Source organism: Sorghum bicolor, chromosome 8, assembly GCF_000003195.3.
Source record: "Sorghum bicolor cultivar BTx623 chromosome 8, Sorghum_bicolor_NCBIv3, whole genome shotgun sequence".
Classification (NCBI taxonomy): domain Eukaryota; kingdom Viridiplantae; phylum Streptophyta; class Magnoliopsida; order Poales; family Poaceae; genus Sorghum; species Sorghum bicolor.
This window is the reverse complement of record NC_012877.2, coordinates 45,884,320-45,905,441: the sequence shown is the minus strand read 5'-3', so window position 1 is coordinate 45,905,441 and position 21,122 is coordinate 45,884,320. Positions and strand designations below refer to the sequence as shown.

Genomic DNA, 21,122 nt, shown 5'->3' with positions numbered 1-21,122 from the left:
AGGTTTATAGAAGGATTTTCCAAGATAGCCAGACCCATGACAGAGCTTCTTAGGAAGGACAAGAAATTCACTTGGACAGAATCATGTGAGAAGAGTTTCCAAGAGTTGAAGAAGAGACTAACAACAGCACCAGTGTTAACTTTGCCAGACATTCACCAAGATTTCATCATATACTGTGATGCCTCAAGACAAGGTTTAGGATGTGTTCTCATGCAAGGAGAAAAAGTGGTTGCTTATGCATCTCGTCAGCTTAGACCTCATGAGCAAAATTACCCTACCCATGATTTGGAGTTAGCAGCTATAGTGCATGCTCTCAAGATTTGGAGACACTACCTCATTGGAAACAAGTGTGAAATCTACACTGATCACAAGAGTTTGAAGTACATTTTCACACAGTCAGACTTGAACCTAAGGCAAAAAAGATGGTTGGAGTTAATCAAGGACTACAACCTTGAGATTCATTACCACCCAGGAAAGGCCAACGTGGTAGCAGATGCCCTAAGCAGAAGGTCATATGGTCAGCAGTTGGTGCCTAAGAACACTCACCTACAAGAAGAGATAGCACACTTGAACATGCATATAGTACGCCAACCTCAAAATGGCAGTCTGATGGTGCAGCCAACTCTTGTGGAAGAAATCAAGCAGACACAACATAAGGATAAGGATCTGATGAAGATTCGTGAGCAAACTGGAGAAAATAAAGCTCCATACTTTAGAGTGGATAACAAAGGAGTATTGTGGTATAAAAACAGGATTTGTGTGCCCAAGGAGGGAAAGTTTCAAGAATTAATCCTTGATGAAGCCCATAACTCAGCTTATTCTATCCACCATGGTGCCACCAAGATGTACATGGACCTAAAAGAAAGATATTGGTGGAATGGCATGAAAGCTGATGTGGCACGATTTGTTGCACAATGTGATGTATGCCAAAGGGTTAAAGCAGAGCATTAGAAACCAGCAGGCTTGCTCCAGCCATTGCCTATTTCTGTTTGGAAATGGGATGAGATAGGCATGGATTTTTGTTGACGGTGGATATACCATAGAAATCCACATACAAAACACCGTCAACATGCCTCGGTTGCAAGGGGAAATGACATGACATGAACATATTTTATCCATAACTAGTTCCACTTGTACTCTTAGCTTGTTTATGCAGGAACAACAAATTCAAGACATTATTTGACAAAGCCAACATCAGAATCATCAAGAGGAGATCGAGGGGACAACAGGTGACACCCTGGGCCCACAGGGAGGGGGTCGCCCGACCCCTCTTTGGTGGGACCCAGGTGTGCCACCTACTCCACCGACATAAGGGACCATTGTGGACACTGCTGGTGGGCCCAGGTGGTCAGGAGTGGGGTCGCCCGACCCCACATGTAAGGCGGTTTCAGGGTCGGTGGCCTCCCACCGACCTTCCCCACATGTCTCACGTGTTGGTTTGCCCCTGCCGTTGATCAAATGGCGGTTGTGAAGTCGGTTTGATCCAAGGGTGGAGAGGCATGATCACACGGATCGATGACGTGGCGGTGGAGTAGCCCCTACTCCACCTCTCCCTATAAATAGAGGCTGATTTCACCCTTCCAAGGCATGATGAATTCAAGGTTCAAGTATCCAAGCTAGATACAAGTGAATAGTAGTAGTAGTAGTCTAGTGTGGGAGTTAGAGTTGAGTCGAGCGAAGCTCGGGGTCTCCGGAGTCGTCTTCTGGAGAGTCTGGTATAGCTCTTGTATCTTTTCTCCTGTAAGACTTGTTTTCTTAATATATTCTCTTTCTACTTTTCTAAGTATTACTTTGTGCAATATTATTCTTGCAATAGTATTGTAGTGTTCTATCTTGTCCTTTAGTAGTTACATATTAGATTGTGATCCTGTAACAAGCTCGTGGCTGTTTCCCATCGCCTTTAGCAAGGTGCTATAGTTGTTTGATCGCAGCTAGAGTAGTGAGAGTTAGCGTAAGCGCGGTGCTTAGGCTAGGTCTTGCCTTTGGGTGTCGCTGGCTCGGACGGAAAGTAGGGGCGCACTCCCTAGGAGGTGACAGATCGTGGGCGGCATTAGGTTCTCCTCACGTACGAGCTAGTTCTTAAAAGATAAGGCGTCCATAAGCCCAATAGTCGCTTTCGGTAAGGGGTTAGGTGAAAAACCTTTTAAGCGTCTTACCAGCTCGGCTATCCCTGGTAGCCATTAGTAAGGTATCAATCTAGTGTGTCTCTGCTATTTGATTAAGATTAGTTCACGAGAGTAGAATTAGATATCCTAGGAACCTGTACTCACTCGTTGTCCTCCCACCTAGCTACTCTACTCTAGTTATCTTGTAGTTATCCTTTTTGATTATCTCTGGATCATCATCATCCCTTCCTTCACCTTTCGTTACCACCTCTCTGCACTAGTTGTAACTAAGTTGAGATAGGATCTCTTTTCTTACAAGCATTTCTAGCTATTGCTTTCCCTTGGGAAAATATAAATTACGATACCTTGGAATACTCCCGGGTGAAGTGCTACAGCGGTACCTTCTGTGCGCTTGCGGAATTATCCAATAGTTAATAGAGTTACCACACCAGGCATTTCTGGCGCCATCACCGATATCCGGTGGTTGCGTTAAGAAGTGCCAACAATTTTGTGAATGGATTACCCAAAACTCTGAAAGGAAATGATTCAATATGGGTAATAGTGGACCGCCTTACCAAGGTTGCTCACTTCATACCTGTGCGCACCAAATATAGTGGAGACAAGTTAGCCCAGTTATATGTGGATAACATAGTCAAATTGCATGGTGTGCCAAGTAGGATTGTATCTGACCGAGGTACCCAATTTACCTCTAAGTTCTGGAAAAGTTTGCATGAAGCTATGCGAACCAAGCTAGATTTTAGCTCAGCTTATCATCCTCAAACAGATGGTCAGACTGAAAGAACAAATCAGATTATGGAAGATATGCTAAGAGCATGTGTGCTCACATATGGTAAAGATTGGGAGAAAAGCCTAACTTATGCAGAGTTCTCCTATAATAACAATTACCAAGCTAGTTTGGGCATGTCACCTTTTGAGGCCCTATATGGAAGAAAATGTAGAACCCCATTGATGTGGTCAGAAGTTGGAGAACGAACCTTCCTTGGACCAGCCCTTATAAAGGAAGCAGAAGATCGTGTAGAAAATTGAAAGAGGCACAATCACGTCAAAAGAGCTATTCTGATAAAAGAAGGCGAGAGTTATGTTTTGCAGTTGGAGATTTTGTGTATATCAAAGTCTCGCCTATTCGAGGAACTCGAAGGTTCCAAGTTAGAGGCAAGCTAGCACCTCGGTATATTGGACCATATCAAGTATTACAGAGGATTGGAGCTGTAGCCTATCGTGTTCGGCTACCTGAAGAAATGTCAGATATACACAATGTGTTTCATGTCTCCCAATTGAAGAAATGTCTCAGAGTACCAGAGGAACAAATATCGCCAGACACAGTTGATTTACAAGACGACCTAAGATATCAAGAAGTGCCAATAAAAATCCTAGATACAGTCACCAAGCAAACTCGAACGACAATAGTCCGAATTTGTCGTGTTCAGTGGAGTAGACACACTGAAGCAGAAGCAATATGGGAAAGAGAAGATGCCCTGAGAAAAGAGTTTCCCCATCTATTTAGGACCCAGCCGAATCTCGAGGACGAGATTCCTTTTAAGTGGGGTAGGTTTGTAACATCCCAAAAATTCACATTCAAAAATCACTCGCATTAAAAATTATTTTCAAAATATATTTCAAAAACTATAAAATAATTTGAGCTCTATAGTATCTCCATCTAATCCATCCATATTTTTCGCACACAAATAACAGCGAGTACCAGCAAGCTTACATGCAAGAAAACATAGCAGTGCACCTACATGAATATATATCTCATGCATGCATGCAGGACGAGCATGCACCGTCCATTTGCATGCACCTGCATGCAAGGACACGGTGATTAGGCACCGTCCATTTGCATGCATCGTGCATGCAAATTAGGCACCGACCATGCGCTATAGTAGCATTTTTAATGGCACGCAGCTGAGCGCTTTGGCCTATAAAAAGCCAGCCTCGGGTGCTCACTCTCACCACCCGAGAAGCACATTCACTCACTCGCTCACTCACTCTCACTTCGCGTATACCGTATACGGCCATATGCACAAGCCGAACTCGACTGTCGTCGCAAGATGAGGTGAGCAGCTCATGAGCATCTCCTTGCTCTTCTCTGTCTTTCTGTAGTATTTTTCTGTATTTTTTCCTTGTATTTGTCTGTACCGGTTCACTGCCAAGAACTCCACGAATAGAACCATGACATACAGAAGAGCTCTAATGACCCCTGCTAATTTCTGTCTAACCATACATGTGTGGTAATAAGCATTAACTCCAAATAGTACATGCATGCATGCAACATGCACTACCAGCCAAAATTCATCTCGTGAAGCATGTATTTCTTAATCATCGTTAGACTTTTTCGCATGATTAAAGTCCGGCCATTTCACAAATGCCACATGCTAACTCTGATTTTAATAATTCTTTTTCCTAAATTCATCTAAAATCATGATCTACCTCTCATATTAATTTTATGATTTTTGGAGCTTATTTGAATTTATATGATTATTTATCTGTACCTGTTGTATGTGTCGTTCGTCGCGTATTTTAGCTGACGGAGTGAACGAGCCGGAAAACGAGAACGTTGGAAACGAGTACCGCGAGTTTGACGCCGAAGACCGGACTGTCAGCAGGAGTTTGCCGAGGACGCCGACGGAGGCAAGTCCAACCGATCCTCTTTGATGCATATTGATCCTATTTTTAAACACAACCCGTAGAAGCCGTTTTAAATATTGCATGTACGATATATGTACGAAGTATTTCCACTGCTTAGTTAAAACCTGTTGAATAGCCATCCTTGAATTGATATTACCCGGTAATTGTCTTGTTCGAACCTAGGAACAAATAATATGCTATGACAGAAATATTATTATTTAGTATGTTTAGGACTTGTTACTCATCCCGGATACTCATCGCTATATTTTCTCAAATATAATGATTTTAAAAGTAAAAGGTGTGAGTGGTGAAAATAAATTGTGGGTATTGTGAAAGGGTTAATGAACAAGTTATAAATGTGATTACTATAGAGATGGGGCGGATGGGATCTCTTTTGGGGATTCCCTGGTGTTGTGGCTTATACCTTGCGGGGTTAAGCGTGAAGATATCCGTCTTGTCTCGATTAAGGACTGAGTTGATGATTCATCTTGCCTAACTCATTTATCGTACAACCACTCGCCTTGCATGGGAAAGGCTTAGTCTAAATCCCTCTAGTTAGTATGGCAATCACCTGGAGGCAGGTGTGCAACGGGACACTAAGTGATGTATGTGAAATTGTGGAAATATATGAAAAGAGATTTGTGAATTATTGTGGTATCATAAGATGTGGCCTTAGTGTTCCCGTGGTGAGCGCCATTACTTAGCTATGGAGGGTAATGACTTTGATGGATCTGTGCTTGCACGACGGTGTAAGTTATGGTATCTTACTTGTGGGAAAAGTGTACAACCTCTGCAGAGTGTAAATCTATCTGGATAGCCGTGTCCGCGGTCTCGGACGGGTTATGGTTTGGTTTCAACAACTAGATGGGTTGGGATGAGTGAAAACATGTGAGAGAGTGTGATTTTGGAAATAAATGGTTGACTGCCATGGTGTTGTGGGAACAAGGGTTCAACAACACTTAAAATTGTGATCAAACCCCCATTTTCAGAAGTACTATCATATGTGGAAAAAGAGTTCTTTTACAACGGTACTTGTGAAATGAAACCTTGCATATGTAAAAAGATAGCTTTATGCAAATAAAACTAAGCCTCATTCTTGATTTATCCATATGCATATATATTGTTATCCCCTTCCGTAGGGTAAGGTTGGATTTGCTGAGTACTTTGTACTCACCCTTGCTTTATTAAACAGAGGAAGATCCGGACTTCGATCCCGAAGTGGCGTTCGAGTAAGGTCGTGTCTGCACCCAACTAAGCCTGTGGCATTGGGACTCGTCAGATGTTCAATTGTGATATCGTTTGTTTCTGGGTCCTTTGGACCTATGTTGTATTTTGGTGTCTTATTATTATAGCGTGCCTTCCTTGTCCACGCTTACCGAGACTACTGCGCTGAAACTTATCTGATGTAATAAATGTGTTACTAGCCTCCTGGAACTAGTATTGTATCACATTTGAGTTCCTGGTTTACCAGGGGCGCTTCAGATACTCAGTGTTGTGGCTCGCTCTCGCTCGGCACCATGTGTTCTTCTTGTGGCAGAGCGGCCTCTCCTCGGTAGCTCGGTAGCCGAAGCTAAGGAAGAAGAGGGGGTTCAGGGGTCTTGGACGACGCCGTTGGTAGCTGGGGACACCGTTGGTAGCTGGGGGCGGCCGCCCGACCCCATCGCTAGGGTGGCTCCATCATTGGTCCCACAACAAGTAAGAAACCCATGTTTATTAATAGAATTGGAGGGAACCTGATGTTGCGCTAAATGAAATAGTGCATCAGAAGGAAGAGCAAAGAATGCTAATCCCAACATATATATTCCTATATATTGTTGGCACATGTATTTTATTACTTTAGAAACAAATTTTCTAATGACTTTCCGACCGACGAGGAGATACAATCAGAACCTACAACGATGTTGCTAAGATCAACAAGGTAATCTACCTATACTCCTCCTTTCTTCTATAGATAACGTTTTCCATTAAATACCACATTGTTGATTATTATATAGATCCAATTATTCTCACATCTATTGATCATACACTGCAAAAGCTACATCAGAGAACATCATGCCAACCCACGAGGTCATATATAAATCAAATTACCAGGATGGAAACACAAAAAATGTTATCATCACCTTTTCAAGGGTGAAATAAATACACAAATAGTTTGAATGGTGCAATGGAGATATTTAAGGATATGGAGTAATCACATTAGGTGAAATACATCTTCGATGGGAATAATAATTCTATTACTTAAAAATCCCATGATTAACCGGAGCTCTATTACTTAAAAATCCCATGATTAACCCGTGCAGGAGCACAGGTTGGTGGACTAGTAAAACTAATTAGGTCCCAGGAAAAGAGCAAAAGCCTACAAAATATTGCAGAATGAGCTGTGTATAGATGGAACACATCCATCATCAACATATAATCCAACACAAGGTGTACAAATTAATCAATAAAACATGTTTAGCGATCATTGTGTTGGATAATTAGGCATTGGCAAAGGTTATATTCCGAATATAAATCATTACAGAGGCATTAAAGGCATGATTACAGTACTAATTAAATAAGCATGGACTTTCTCATAAACTAGTAGACTATTTGAATGTTGTCATTCGATTAAAATTTATAAACAGACAAAAAGTGACACCAACAGGATATGATTTTTAATGTGGTAGATCATAGATAAAGGTTTTGAACAATGCCATATACAAAAGTTCCCCTTACACGAAATGGCGTTCATCTAAGTATACCGGAGGAGCACATATTTCTCTTCTTTTTGTTTGTGGTACTTTCAGTACTGAGCATATATGTACATAGATTTATAGCATTACCAGGGAAGTTGGTAGCTGGATGCCTGCATCAATGGATGAGCAAAGTATGCACCCAAGGTTAATATTGTGATTGCTACATATGGTAACCGAAAGAACTCCTTGTGATAATCTTTGGGCAGTTTCTGCCGTCCATCAACGATCGCAGCAAAGGGCACAACACTTGTTCTCTTCTTCAGGACTTCGAAGGCTTCACCATAGCGTGACACCAGCCTCCTGTCACCGTTCCAAGCACCAAAGAGATGGTGGCCAATAAGTCCGACAGAGGCCGCAACGGCAACTGAGTTGCCAATCCATAGTGTATGAGCAAGGCACCAAATTACCTGACCAACCATCTACAGGATAATAGTGGGTCAGAAGTCTGTAAGTGGTCATAAGAAACTGCAACGCAATCATAGAGAACACCTCTACATATTTTACATAGAACTAATGAGTAATGACCTGTGGATGTCTGGTGATACGCATTATTCCTGTTTCCCACATATGTAATTTAGGCTTGTCCACAGCTGCCACTTCCAAAAGATTGAATGTAGATGGATACAGAAAGAAGAACGAAATGAACGATGATAACCAAACAAGCTCATGAATGCCAGTGGTTCCCTGAACTTGCCATAATTGGATACCATCATACCGATGATTTATGAAGTATACCTGAAAAGATATGGAAACTGTATAAGATTTAATAATCATTGAGGTCTATCTGTCTTTAGGAAAAGAATGCTGAGCCCTCACAATAGTAGTAACTGCTAAAGGCAGTGAAATTCCAGCGAACAGCACACGGTAAGCACGCTCCCCTAGTATTTTCTCACCACTTTCCCGTAGGCTTGCCATACCACTATGAACTAAAGCAAAAATTATGGTAAGGAGCAACATAACAACCTGCAAGAGAATCACACATGGTTAAAATGTTTATCTATTATATATTATACAATACAATCTGCCAATGTAACAAGTAGGGCAAACAAATTAATATAACACCATACAAATATGTAAGTCAAATTTGTATACGTTTGAGAAATAGTGAAGCAAAAGGTAATGATCAAACAAAAGACAGATGAAAAACAAATGCAGAAATACAAAATAGAGAAAAATAACACTACAAGTATATAAGTCCCCAAACATTTTGAATATAACTATGTTTATACCTCAACATTTCCCAGATCCTTAATTTTTCTTGTTCAGATTAAATTTATCATTGATGTTTTAGTGTTAGTTTTATCATTTGGTACAAAATTACAGAAGCGATTGTTAAAATCCCAATATTCATTGTGAACTTAGTTAGGTTCTGTGTATACACGTTCCCGTACTCATGTGGTATTTTTTAAACGTAAAACTGCTCTTGTTAGTTCCTCTGCTTTCTTGCAATAATTTAACATGCCAAGGACCATAAAGCTCGTATTTATCCAAGTCATGTATATATCTTCCGACCCCAAACAAAAACCAACGACCTGATTACCCAATGGGTAAAGGCGATCTATGGTCACAATGGACCACCTGCCTAGCGCCTACAGCTTTTTAAAACACATAGTAGTAGGTAGGAGACTATAACCATAAAACAAAATTTATATATCTAGAGCTTGTGGATTCCCAGCTCTCATAAGATATCCACATAGAACATTATTATTCCATTAAGGATAGCCGTCCAATCCGCAAAATACGCGATATAATGCTGTTCAATGAAGGTTGGTTGGGGTTCTGCCCACTTCACCCACACCCGAGACTGGTCCTTGTTCCCTACACCTAGAGTGCTGAGTGAGCCAAGCAGCAAATGAGTCGGCACGGCCACAACCTCCTCCAGCTGCACCCCTCGCCCTGCCCACCATTGGTATTCAGAAGGACCTATATTATTTACTCAGCCATGAACAATTGAGATGGAGAATTGGACACATATACAGATATACCAATACACCAATATTACTCAATGCCACATAGTAAGAGAGGAAAGAATATGAATGCCTGGCACATTTTATCTTTCAAATTTGAAACTATGGCAATAACAGCAAAATGCGTATTTAATTTCTTAGACACTTGAGACAGGATTGTGAACATGTTGCCATTCAGAATTTCGCTACCTCAGGTACTGCAAGAAACATATGTTGTGATAATGTTTGTCCTGACCTTAAATGCTGCTCGAGCAACATCCCTGTGCTACAATAATACACATCATATTTCATACAATATATGAATATATCGCTTCGTACTTTCAAAAAGTCGCTTTCTAATCTCGTGAGACGGTGAGTGCCAGTAGGCTCGCGCAATTTTTTCTAGTGAAATCCGGAAGCCCCGTAATAAATAAAGAGTGCGTACCTCGTGGCTATCGGAGACGGAGGCGACAGCGTCGAGGAATTTGGTCCCGACCCCGGTACCGGGGTCGATCCACAGCACGTTGAGCGCAACGAGCACCGCGGCAAGTATAACGGCGAAGTAAGCCCACGACGCCATGCTCTGGTCCTTGAGCTCGAACGCAGCGGAATCCTCCCCCACGAGCAGGGGCTCCTCCCCGCCAGACGCCTCCCCCTCCGCGACAACACCCTCCTTCGGCTCGACGCCTCCCCCGACCGCCCAGGCGGGACGAGCGTGGGAGAGAACGCGTGGGACTGGGAGAGCGGGGAGCGGCGCTCGGATTGGGTTTAGGGTGGGGCGGAGCGGCCGCGGGAGGTGCGGTCGGCGGCGGTGCGGAAGGAGGAGAGGTGGTGTGGCCGCGAGGTGGAGGCGGAGCTGGGAGGCCATGGCGTGGACCGCGGAGAGCGTGTGCGTGTACGGGTGGAACTGGAGCGGTGGAGGGGAGCGGCGGTGGCGAAGGCGGTAGTGGGAAGTGAAATGGGGCGGCGACGAGGTCGCAGCCTCAGTCACAGAGACGATGGTGGCATCTTTGGGGGAGGGTGGGCGGAGGATGCGGTGCGCGTCGGGTTGGAGCGTGGTGCGCCCAGCACCGGGTCAGTGCCAAGTCACGTGAGGGTACGTTGTTTGAGTTTATTATTATTATTATTTTATTTATTTAGCTTAAAAACAGAAACGCAACTGTCAGCATGCTCTCTAGCTACTAGTTTTTAGTACTAAAAACACATCCACATGTTGTTGTAGGCATCGCGAATAAATTTCAACAGATGATGTGGCTAGATGAAATTATTAGTGGTATCAGAGCCTATAGTCAAAATAAACCTAAAACCTTCCAAAAAAAAATAAACCTAAAAAAATCTCACGAGTCACAAGGTGACGGAGAGCTCTCTAAAGTCTCGAAGGTCACATGGCTACGTTGTGGACTCCAGTGGACTTGGGCCCGAGGGACGCCGGCTCGTGGTTATAGTAAGCTAGACCGGATTCTAGTGCGCACTCTAACATAAATAAATAACCCATGAGATATTCTAAAAGATGCAACTTCCATATTAATCACCTAAAAAGTTCATCAAATCAATTTATAACTCTTATAATCCTAAACTCTGCTAACTACTCCCTCCATACCAGATATAGATGACGTTCTGGGCTCTGGACCGATTTTTGCAATACATGTCGTTTAGCTCATACATGTCGTTTAGCCTGGGTGAGCTTGAAGATGGACGCGAGTGCCCCTGCTGCCTCGGTCCCCACCTGCACGCGGCCGCCTCGGGCCTCTCACGCATTGACTAAGCGAGTGCCCCTGCTGCCTCGGTCCCCACCTGCATGTGGCCGCCTCGGGCCTCTCCTGCATTGACTAAGCGCCTCCCCTCCCCTCCCCTCCCTAATCGCCTAAAATAAAAAAACGAGTGGGCACAAGACTCGAACACCAAACCTCTAGGCTCAAAGGCCTTCAGCCCCCCTTGCTAACCAGTTCACATATTAAGATTTTATGTCTAGTATGCATCGACTGCAGTATTTAATAGGGGTAAAACTAGAAGATTACCCTCTAATTAGTGACTCATTGGTAAGCACAATCATGTCCTAAACGTCATGTATTTCTAGTATGGAGGGAGTATTTCTCTAAGCATGCAAGTTATCCACCTAAACAATGCACTACCATATTCAATTAAAATCCACTAAGTAAAATCTCAATAACTATTTATCTCAACATGCAATGCACTACCACATACTCCCTCCGTATCGTAATTAGATGACGTTTAGGACATGAGTACGATTACCAACGGGTGATTAATTAGGGGTTAGTTTTCCTGTTTTGCCCTTATTAAATACGGCTGAGGGCGCTATCTATACAACAATTTATTACATCTCAGTTGGCCAACGCTTCACAGCCTGAGGCATTAGCTTCAGGGTTCGATCCCGGGTAGCTACGGTATAATTTTGTTGTCGCTATAATTTTTGCATGGCGCTGTGAGCAGCGGGTCGGAGTCCACGGACAGCAGCGAGTCGACGACGTCCTCCGCGGTGACCTCCTCCGACTCCAGCACCATGTCCTCCGCGGCGAGCACCTCCGACTCCGGCGCCACACGATCCGCGGCGACCAGCACCCGCGCGCCGCCAGTCTCCATAGTCTGGGTGCTTGCTGTGAGTAATCTGCGTCCGTGCTGGTTTGCGAACGTGCGTGCCTGGGCAGTTGCGAGCGTGCTGTGGAGTAATTGCGATTAATGACGAGGAGACCATGCATGCGAACGGACGGCGCGCATGTGTTAGCTAGGGGTAATTGCGTACAAAATTAGCTTCAATACTGTGAACGACATGCTTTGCCGCAAATTGCCTGGCCTCCACAACGACATCTAATTACGATACGGAGGGAGTATACAACTAAAATCCAATAGCACACATAACAACTGTAATATCCACTACTACAGAATGAGGCATTGGTCGATGCCCAAAATGGCCAAAAACCTCGGCCTTTTTGCGGACCGGGGTTAAAGGCCCCTTTAACACCGGTTCGTAACACGAACCGGTGCTAAAGGGTCCTGCCCAACGGCTACTGACAGGTGCTGTCGAGGCAGGGACCCTTTAGCACCGGCCAGTGCCACGGGCCGAGGCAAAGCCTTTAGCACCGGTTTGTAACTAAAGGGTGACCCTTTAGCACCGGTTTTTGCCCTGAACCGGTGCTGAAGGTCCGGTTTATAGGCCGGCTCCCTCCTCCCCTCTGCCCATTTGAAACCGAGAGCACCATTGTTGTTCTTGGAGCTTCATTTTGCTTGTTCTTCATTTGTTCTTCATCTCCAACGCCCATCGTTGATCTTCTTCGACTCCATCATCGTCTCTTCGTGCTTGGAGGTGACTAACTTCAGCCTTTCTTGTCTTTTTTTAATGTTGTTTTTGGCTTGTGATGTTCCCATCATTTTTTAGCTCAAATCCATTTTGTTATTTTGAATCATTCACATGAATTAGTATCCATATATATATATATAATATTTCATGGTTGACCTAGTATTAATGTAGTTTGCAAGAATGAATTATAGTATCTTTTTATGATCTTAGAAAGTAGGATAGTTCAAATTAATTGGTTTGTTAATATCACTTGATTTATTTTTATTACTACATGATGTCCATTGTATCATACATGTTTACTAGTAAATGTGGAATTTATAATTGTTTAAAAATTGAGTATGGATAGTAGATGGCAACCGTGACCGGGTCTTCGGTCTCTCAACGGGTTCAAAAGCGATACCGTCCAGAACTCCCTCTCATTACTTGTGGCAAGTGTGGGCAGAAGATTTTGATGGAGTACAAAGTGTCGAAAGAGGGAGTAAACAAGGGTCGTATATTCTACAAGTGTCCGGATCGTAATGTGAGTTATTTCCAGACATTTGCTTATATATGTGTATATTTTTTTAAATGATATTAATTAAGCTTTTGATTCTCTTTTAATTTCAGTGGGACGGTACCGGCGGATGTACAGGTTGGTACTGGGAGGAAGAATACATTGAACACATTAAGACATCTTTTGCACAGGTGGTTGAGGCTGAAGGTGGTGAGGCAGTGAGCCGACGAAAGGAGTTCAATGATGTTGATCAAGCGAATGATCTATCTATTATAGTTGGGATCGGACGCGAACTAATTATGTTACTTTTAAGTGCATTTTAGGTTTGGTTTTTTTAGTGCTAGTTTCCATTGTATTTGTTGTAGCCAAACTTTCCTGAATTAATCAACTATGTATCTTAGACATGTTGTGCAATAAGATGAGAAACTATATGTGTGCATGGTTTTCATAATATATATGTTATATTTAATGCAGATAGTAACACGTAATTGGATGTATAATGCCGATCGGCGCTCTGAAGAGTTCATTAATGGCGTGCACTATTTCTTAAGTGTGGCCGAGACAAATAAGAGGGACGGTTTCATGTGCTGTCCATGTGTCGTGTGCAAAAATTTGACGGAATATTCTAACTCAAGAACTCTTCATTCACACTTATTAAAGTCTGGTTTCGTACCAAACTATATTTGTTGGACCAAACATGGAGAAAGCGGGATTATAATGGATGAAGGTGAAGAAGAAGAAGAAGAATTGGACCATGCCAATATTATTGCTCAGTACGGTGGCTTCAAGGATGTTGCAATGGGGGGAGATAATGAAGAAGAGGTAGCGGCAGAAGATGATCGGGGCGATGATGCTTTTGGTGATGCCATCCATGATGCACAAAGAGAATGTGAAAGTGATAAAAAGAAAGCTAAGTTCGAGCGCATGCTAGAGGACCACAGGAAATCGCTATATCCCACCGCTGAAGAGGGGCAAAAAAAAGCTGAGTACCACACTGGAATTGCTGCAATGGAATGCAAAGAATGGTACATTTGACAAGGCATTTGGGCAGCTATTGAAGATCATGAAAAAGATGCTTTCAAAAGGCAACGAATTGCCCACTACTACGTATGAAGTAAAACAGGTTGTCTGCCCTTTGGGATTAGAAATCCAGAAGATACACGCATGTCCTAATGACTGCATCCTCTACCGTGGGGAGGAATACGAGAATTTGGATGTATGTCCAGTATGTAAGGCATCACGGTATAAGATTAGACGAGATGATCCTGGCGATGTTGAGGGTGAAGAACGTCATAGGAAGAAAATTCCTGCTAAGGTTATGTGGTATGCTCCTATAATACCACGATTAAAACGTCTGTTCAGAAATAAGGACAATGCAAAGTTGTTGCGGTGGCATAAAGAAGACCGTAAGATAGACAATATGCTGAGACACCCTGCCGATGGATCCCAGTGGAGAGCGATAGACAGAGAATTCCCAGATTTTGCAGATGATGCTAGAAGGACCGAAGTCATCGGTCCCACCTCCAAAGAAGGCTGCCTCAGCAAAGAGAGCTAAGACGCCAGAAAAATTACCTTACGAAAAGAGTGAAGAGAAGGTAATTGCTGCATCTAAAGCTGAGGTCAAACAATTTTTTGATAAATCGAAGGAGGATAGGAAAAAACGGCTTAACCCAGAAAAGCCGTACTTTTATGTAAAGCCATCAGAACTGAGCCAGAAGGTGGCGGACCATCAAAAGAAGCAACGCGAAGCTCAGAAAAAGCCAGCACTTTCGGACTATGAGCGGTCTCTGGTCAAGTCTTCACAGCCTAAGAAGAGAGTAGGAAAGGGGGTCCCACAGCTCGGAGAAGTATCAAAACCGGTGCCCCCTTTGATTGTGCCAAATCAATACGTCTCAAATGAAGACTTGATGCCAAAGAAATCCTTAGCGTTGTCTGAGCTAGACTCGCTTGAGCGTTACTTTGGACAGAGCGGTTTAAATATGGAAGAAATTGCCGCCATTCTTGGATGCCAAACATTTGAAAAAGCCGAGGTAGTTGATCAATGGAGGGCAAGATATGAACCGGGCAGGAGTCTATTCGACTCTAAGCGTTTACACGAGCTCGGCACACAAATGTTTGCAATAAACAAATGGTGCATTGAGGCGTCTAAAAGGGGAGAGAATTGGATTTCTGTTCGTATTAGACAACATCACTACTTCCGTGGAGATGACCTCATATACGTGCAGTTCGAAGAATTGCACCAATTATATCACCTCGACGCTCTCGACAAATCTCCTGTCAGCTGCTTTTGTCTGTAAGTATTTTTTTCTTTTTATTATACTTCTAACTTCTTTAATTATATGTATATAATCCTTACACACTTAGGATTTGTATGTATATATGCAGGCACCAAATGAGAGAGCTCAGAATAGAAATAACAATAGTATTGGGTTCGTTGACCCTTATATTGTTTTCAAGGCTCCGCAGGCAGTGTGGACAGCAAATCATGAGACAGAAGTCTGCACCAATCTTATGAGGTTCTTTGTGAACCAAAAAGAAAAACAAAAAATACTCTTCCCCTTCAACTTCGAGTGAGTTATATAGTTATTAAGTGCATGCATATTTTATTTTACTTATTATTACTCGAGACAAGTTTTATATAGTTATATATAGGCCTGACTATATATATGTGTGTAAACAACTTTCACTGGATACTCATGGTCATTGAAATTCCTAAGAACCGGTTGATAATCTTTGACTCAATGAGAAAACCTCAAGAAAATTATCAACAAATGGTAAACATTATTCAAAGGTACGTAATGTCGATCTCAGCTAGAAAAATACCATAATATGACTCTGTAATTATTAGTTCACGATCCACAATGGCTGTGTGTAGGGTTTGGGAAAGATTCATTGACCGTGAACATCTCAGTGGATGTAAAGCGCCGCTTAACATAATACATCCACAAGTAAGTTCTACTAGCTAGCAAACTTTCGCTAACTTTTAGCCTTCTTATTGTCGTGGTCGTGAATATTTTATATATATGTATCGTACAGTGGTGTTTAAGACAAGAAGGGGGAACAATCTATGTGCATATTACGTGTACAAATTTATGATGGCACAAGTCAATCAAACACCCACAGAGACGCTCAAAGTACGTTACATGTCTCTTTTCATTATCTCCTGAATTATATTGAATAATTTAGATAACTAATACCTTTTTTATTTATTTCAAATTAAAGACGGAATGGTTGAGGAAAAAGGTCATACTAAAAGACCGAATCAAAGCTATCCAAGAGACGATAGCAGGATTTCTCCGCGAGCAAATGATCAATCCAAACGGCGAGTTTCACTTCAACGGCAACGAAACTCTTATTCCAAACAACGATGATCATTTGTAGACATCATCGGGAGAAAAAACTCTATGTATATATGTGTTACGAATTTTGTACATATAAAACTATATATATATAAAGCTTTTTACTTATCTATTTAATTTTGGATGTGGCCTATTCATTTTATTATAGACAAAGCTTAATTATTAAGCTAAGCCTATAATTTTCATTTATATACGCTTAATATTCGTGTAATATAAATATATTATTGTATCAGTAAAAAATGTATTGAAAAACCTATTATTATATAAAAACAATAAAGAGAACCGAAGAAGTGTAAAAAAAAGAAACCCTTTAACACCGGTTGGTAAAGGGTCCTGCAACGTGGCAGCCCTGGCAGGACCCTTTAACACCGGTTGGTAGCTTTAGCCCCGGTTCCCCGAACCGGGACTAAAGGGTAGGCCTTTAGTCCCGGAAGGGCAGCACCGGCTCGGGAACCGGGGCAACTGACCGTTTCCGACCGGTACTAATGCCTAATCCTGCAGCAGTGATCCGCGTCAACAAGACAAATAAGTATAGTCCACATCATCATACTATACAATTCACTAATCTATAATTCCCGCAGCAACGTGCATGGTATGCTCCTAGTTTTAGTAGATGACATGGCTCGCTAAAATAGATAGAAGACAATTAACTATCGGACATTATAAAAGATGCAACTTCCATATTAACTACCGAAAAAGTTCATCTTTCATCTTAACCATCACTTTATTTTTTTACCAGTGCATGCCACTATCGTCAACTTTTCGGGTATCAACGGCTAACGATATCTTGAAATATCCCTTTTCTCCCTCTTACCGGGGTAACAACGTCATCCTTTTTCTCTTAGGGTTGGACTTTATTCTAGGCATATGATGGTATATTGACAGCATGGGGGACACTTGTAAGAGGGGCAAAGGGAGCTCCCGTTAGCTACCAGTTACCCAAAAGTTGACGGTAGTGGCATGTAGAGGTTGAAAAAAATCAAAGTGATGGTTGGGACGGAAGATGAACTTATTTGGTGGTTAATGTGGAAGTGGAAGTTGCGTCTTTTATAATGTCTCACAGTGGATAGCTTGCATAAATAGATATGTGTCATAATTATATGTGCTAGTGGGTTATTTATATGGATGATTTGTATGTTGAGATATAATTCTAGTGGGATTCAGGATTCCAAGAGATGTAGATATAGATTTTTTGAGAAGACAATTTTCTAGACTTTCAAAAGCCAACTTAATTGTTAGGCTATCTCTTTCATCTTTTGGCTTCAGTAGTCCTTTTGGATGTGAAGTGTGCTCATTTGTACTCGTCCATACCTTCATTTCTTGATTCCACAATGTTATTAGATCGTCCACTAATGGTTATAGATACACATTGATATTATTGCCAGATTTCTTTGGCCCTTGGATCAATAATAACATCATAATGTATGCCACATTCATACAAAACCAAGGCGAGGAGGTCCTACATGTGAAAAGTCATGGACCAAGTATTTTGTGTTGCTGCAAATCATGTTAAGAGGATTTATCCAATCTGTACTCATACCAAACCTTATACTCCTTATTTCATTAATTCACTTAAAATGATTTCTTGAATTTGAAATTAATAACCCTCCACTATAAGCCACGAACTAGGTTTCTAATCTTGCCATCATTCAAGCACTCTTGAACATGCCACAACAATAGCTTGGCTGTCTCTTCATTAGCAAATAACTGCTTTAAACGATGAATTATAGGGAAATACCACTCGACTTTGGGGGCTTTTATTATGATCACCTTGCATTGCGATAGCCGAGTCACACATGTATCATGAAGCGGTAAGCATTGCAATACAATGCATAGTCATTGCTACACACATGAATTTTTTGTACTTCGAGCTCTATTGGGTAGATCATTTACTTAGGTGTTCTTAAAAAACTCATTTAGGTCTGGAAGCAACTTTTAGAGGAGACTTAATAGATCATTGAAGCCTTTGCCATGAGACCATTACTTCATTCCAACTGCAATACCAAAAGGTCAGCTTCCAACTTTGCTAGGCATGAACCCATGTAAAATGATGTTTTTGCATCTTTTTTCATTTTCTCCAACTTCTTTAGAATTCTTACACTTAGGATTTCTCGCTCTCCATCATGTATCATCTAGTCTAGACTATCTAACACATTGGCATTAACTAAAGTTTAATGGGTGGTTTCATTTGATGGCATCCTGGACGGTTTTGTTCATGGTTTCCTAGTTGAATCCATTCCTAGTTTCCTAGTTAGTTTCTTGGATGGTATCCTGCAAGAGGGCATGGACTGTATCTCATGAGGCTTCTTTAGGTAAGTTCTCATCATCTTCCCCATGCTTAGTCCAAATCTTATAGTTTTCCATAAAACCCCTAGCTAGGATAACAACAAATCTTCTTGATGATCTAAAATTAATTTTGATTTTTGCAATAAACACATTAGCAATATATGTATCCATCATCTCCTACATTATTTATGTGATCTGCCTTGGTGGCCTTCACAAAGTAATATGTGTCTTCACAAGCTTGGCAGACATAGTGATGAGGACACTACACTATGGATATGCCCATATCCATGAAGTTAAAAATAAGATGAACTTGTTCCTATGTTTGTATAATGATACTAATAAGAATTTGTTGCTACCTAAAGTTGGTACCTTCAATGTGTTTAGGAATAAAGTTCATGATGATGTAAACATGGAGAATACACTTTCTATGACCTCTAAAATAGATGGGGCATTGATACACCATGCACAAGACCAAACTTAGAGTACAAGCTCATCGAAGCTCAACATTGGTTCGCCAACAACCCGACAACACTCTATTGTGAAGGCCACAACTCTTCTATCTAGAGTGCAATTGAGGTCCATAAGTTCTTGATGGAAAGCTTATTCCATTGCTACTAAAAAAGATTAACTAAAAGTTTTGTCTTCTCTAAATACTTTGGGTTATATTAAATTAGATATTATTCTATGTAATATAGGTTGTTTGAAGAAGAAACTTGTTACATATTTTGAATTGCCATGGTTATCTAGGCATACATATTGCTTTGTTGGTACCTATAAATATAAAGGAGCGTATGTGGTCAACTGAGTTTACATTTGTTCAAATATGAAATCTCCTTTTATTGTGTAACAATATGATCAACTAGAGGGCAGCGATAGTACTAATCTTTTCATGTCAAGTCCCCCTAGTTTTATTTTAAAGATACAAAATAAGTCACAAAAGGGGAGCACTCTTGGCTACAACCTACTACATTCCTCCAACTAAGTTCAAATCAAGGATAGTTGTTTGTCAAGAAGATGAGGATGATGACCATGCCCATGAAAGTTAAAAATAAGGTGAACTCATTCCTATGTTTACATAATGATATTAATAAGAATTTGTTGCTACCTAATGTTAGTACCTTTAATATATTTAGCAATAAATTTCATGGTGATGTAAGCATGGAGAAGATACTTTCTATGACCTCTACAAGAGAAAGGACATTGATGCATGTTGATGCTCACTAAATGCATATTTTAACCATCAACAAGACATCAATTCATGAATAAAAGAGACATAGATGATAGGGAAATTGGTTTAAACTAATAGAATTCCACTTGTACATGAGTTTTATTTGTATGCAGGAAAAATGTCGAAAATGCACAAGAATTGGATCATCAAGAGGCAGTTCAGCACCTGTGGGCCCACTAGGGCCTAGGAGGGTGGCGGGCACCAGGTCTAGGTGGCAACCGCCATGGCCCACCTGGTGGGTGCCACCCCACCTCCTCTGCCACGTCACCAATCCATGTGATTTCATCTGTGTCAACATCTGGGACATCAAGTGAGGTCAGTTTCATCCAAAGTCAGGGAACAAGTGTGACATGGATTGTGGTTTTCCACCACATGCAACAATGGTTTCCAACACGTGCCAACCGACTTACCCGTGAAGCAAACCACCTCTAAGGATGATATGGAGTCGTCAGATGCTAAGTCAGTTCGTGGGAGGTGGTGGCAGCCATAGGATCATGGCGCCTGCCACTCATTCCTGGCGCCCACCACTCCACTTCGTGCTAGGAGCTTCAGTAGCACCACCATCATCTCTATCCTATAAATACCCCCTAGTTCAACTATATTTAGGGAGCCAATGTAGGGAGAAAGCTAGTTGAGTCATTTGTGGAGTCTACTCTCTAGTAAGACTAGTAGTTAGAGTGAGAGTGAAGAGTCGAGTTCAGAGCTGTAGAGAGGAGTCTTCTGAAGCCTCTGGTATAGCTCTTGTAATTCCCTCTTCGTAAGTACTCTTGCAGTATTATTCCTACTTTCAGCATTTAGTTTAAGTACTTTACTTATTGCATTGAGTGATATACTTATTGCTTGAGTGCTAGTAGTTCAGTTATAGATAGTTTAGTTGTCTTGTTTACTTCTAGTATGGGTTCTTCGCTGCTAGTCGGTGCTTTAGTTCTTGTGTGGGATTAGAGTAGTATCATATAGTGTAGGCATGGTGCTTAGACTATACGTTACCTTAATTGTGTCTAGCCCTCC

At 41.7% G+C, this 21,122-nt stretch overlaps 1 protein-coding gene across 1 annotated transcript; it reads right to left on the bottom strand.

Moving 5' to 3' along the window:
* LOC110429871 (15-cis-zeta-carotene isomerase, chloroplastic) lies at window positions 7,384-10,473 on the bottom strand. Its single transcript, XM_021446568.1, has 4 exons — window positions 9,878-10,473; window positions 8,303-8,449; window positions 8,012-8,221; window positions 7,384-7,905 (listed from the first exon to the last, which is right to left on the bottom strand). Exons 1-4 carry the CDS (start codon window positions 10,298-10,300, stop codon window positions 7,570-7,572), a joined length of 1,116 nt encoding a protein of 371 aa, XP_021302243.1. The 5' UTR covers window positions 10,301-10,473; the 3' UTR covers window positions 7,384-7,569.

Bases quoted from the DNA above. Each gene is read 5' to 3' on its own strand.
- LOC110429871 (XM_021446568.1), bottom strand. From the start codon at position 10,300: ATGGCCTCCCAGCTCCGCCTCCACCTCGCGGCCACACCACCTCTCCTC. The intron at 8,222-8,302 runs GTGAGGGCTCAG...ATATCTTTTCAG, and splicing joins CTTTAGCAGTTACTACTATT to GTATACTTCATAAATCATCG. The intron at 7,906-8,011 runs GTCATTACTCAT...ATTATCCTGTAG, and splicing joins GTATCACCAGACATCCACAG to ATGGTTGGTCAGGTAATTTG.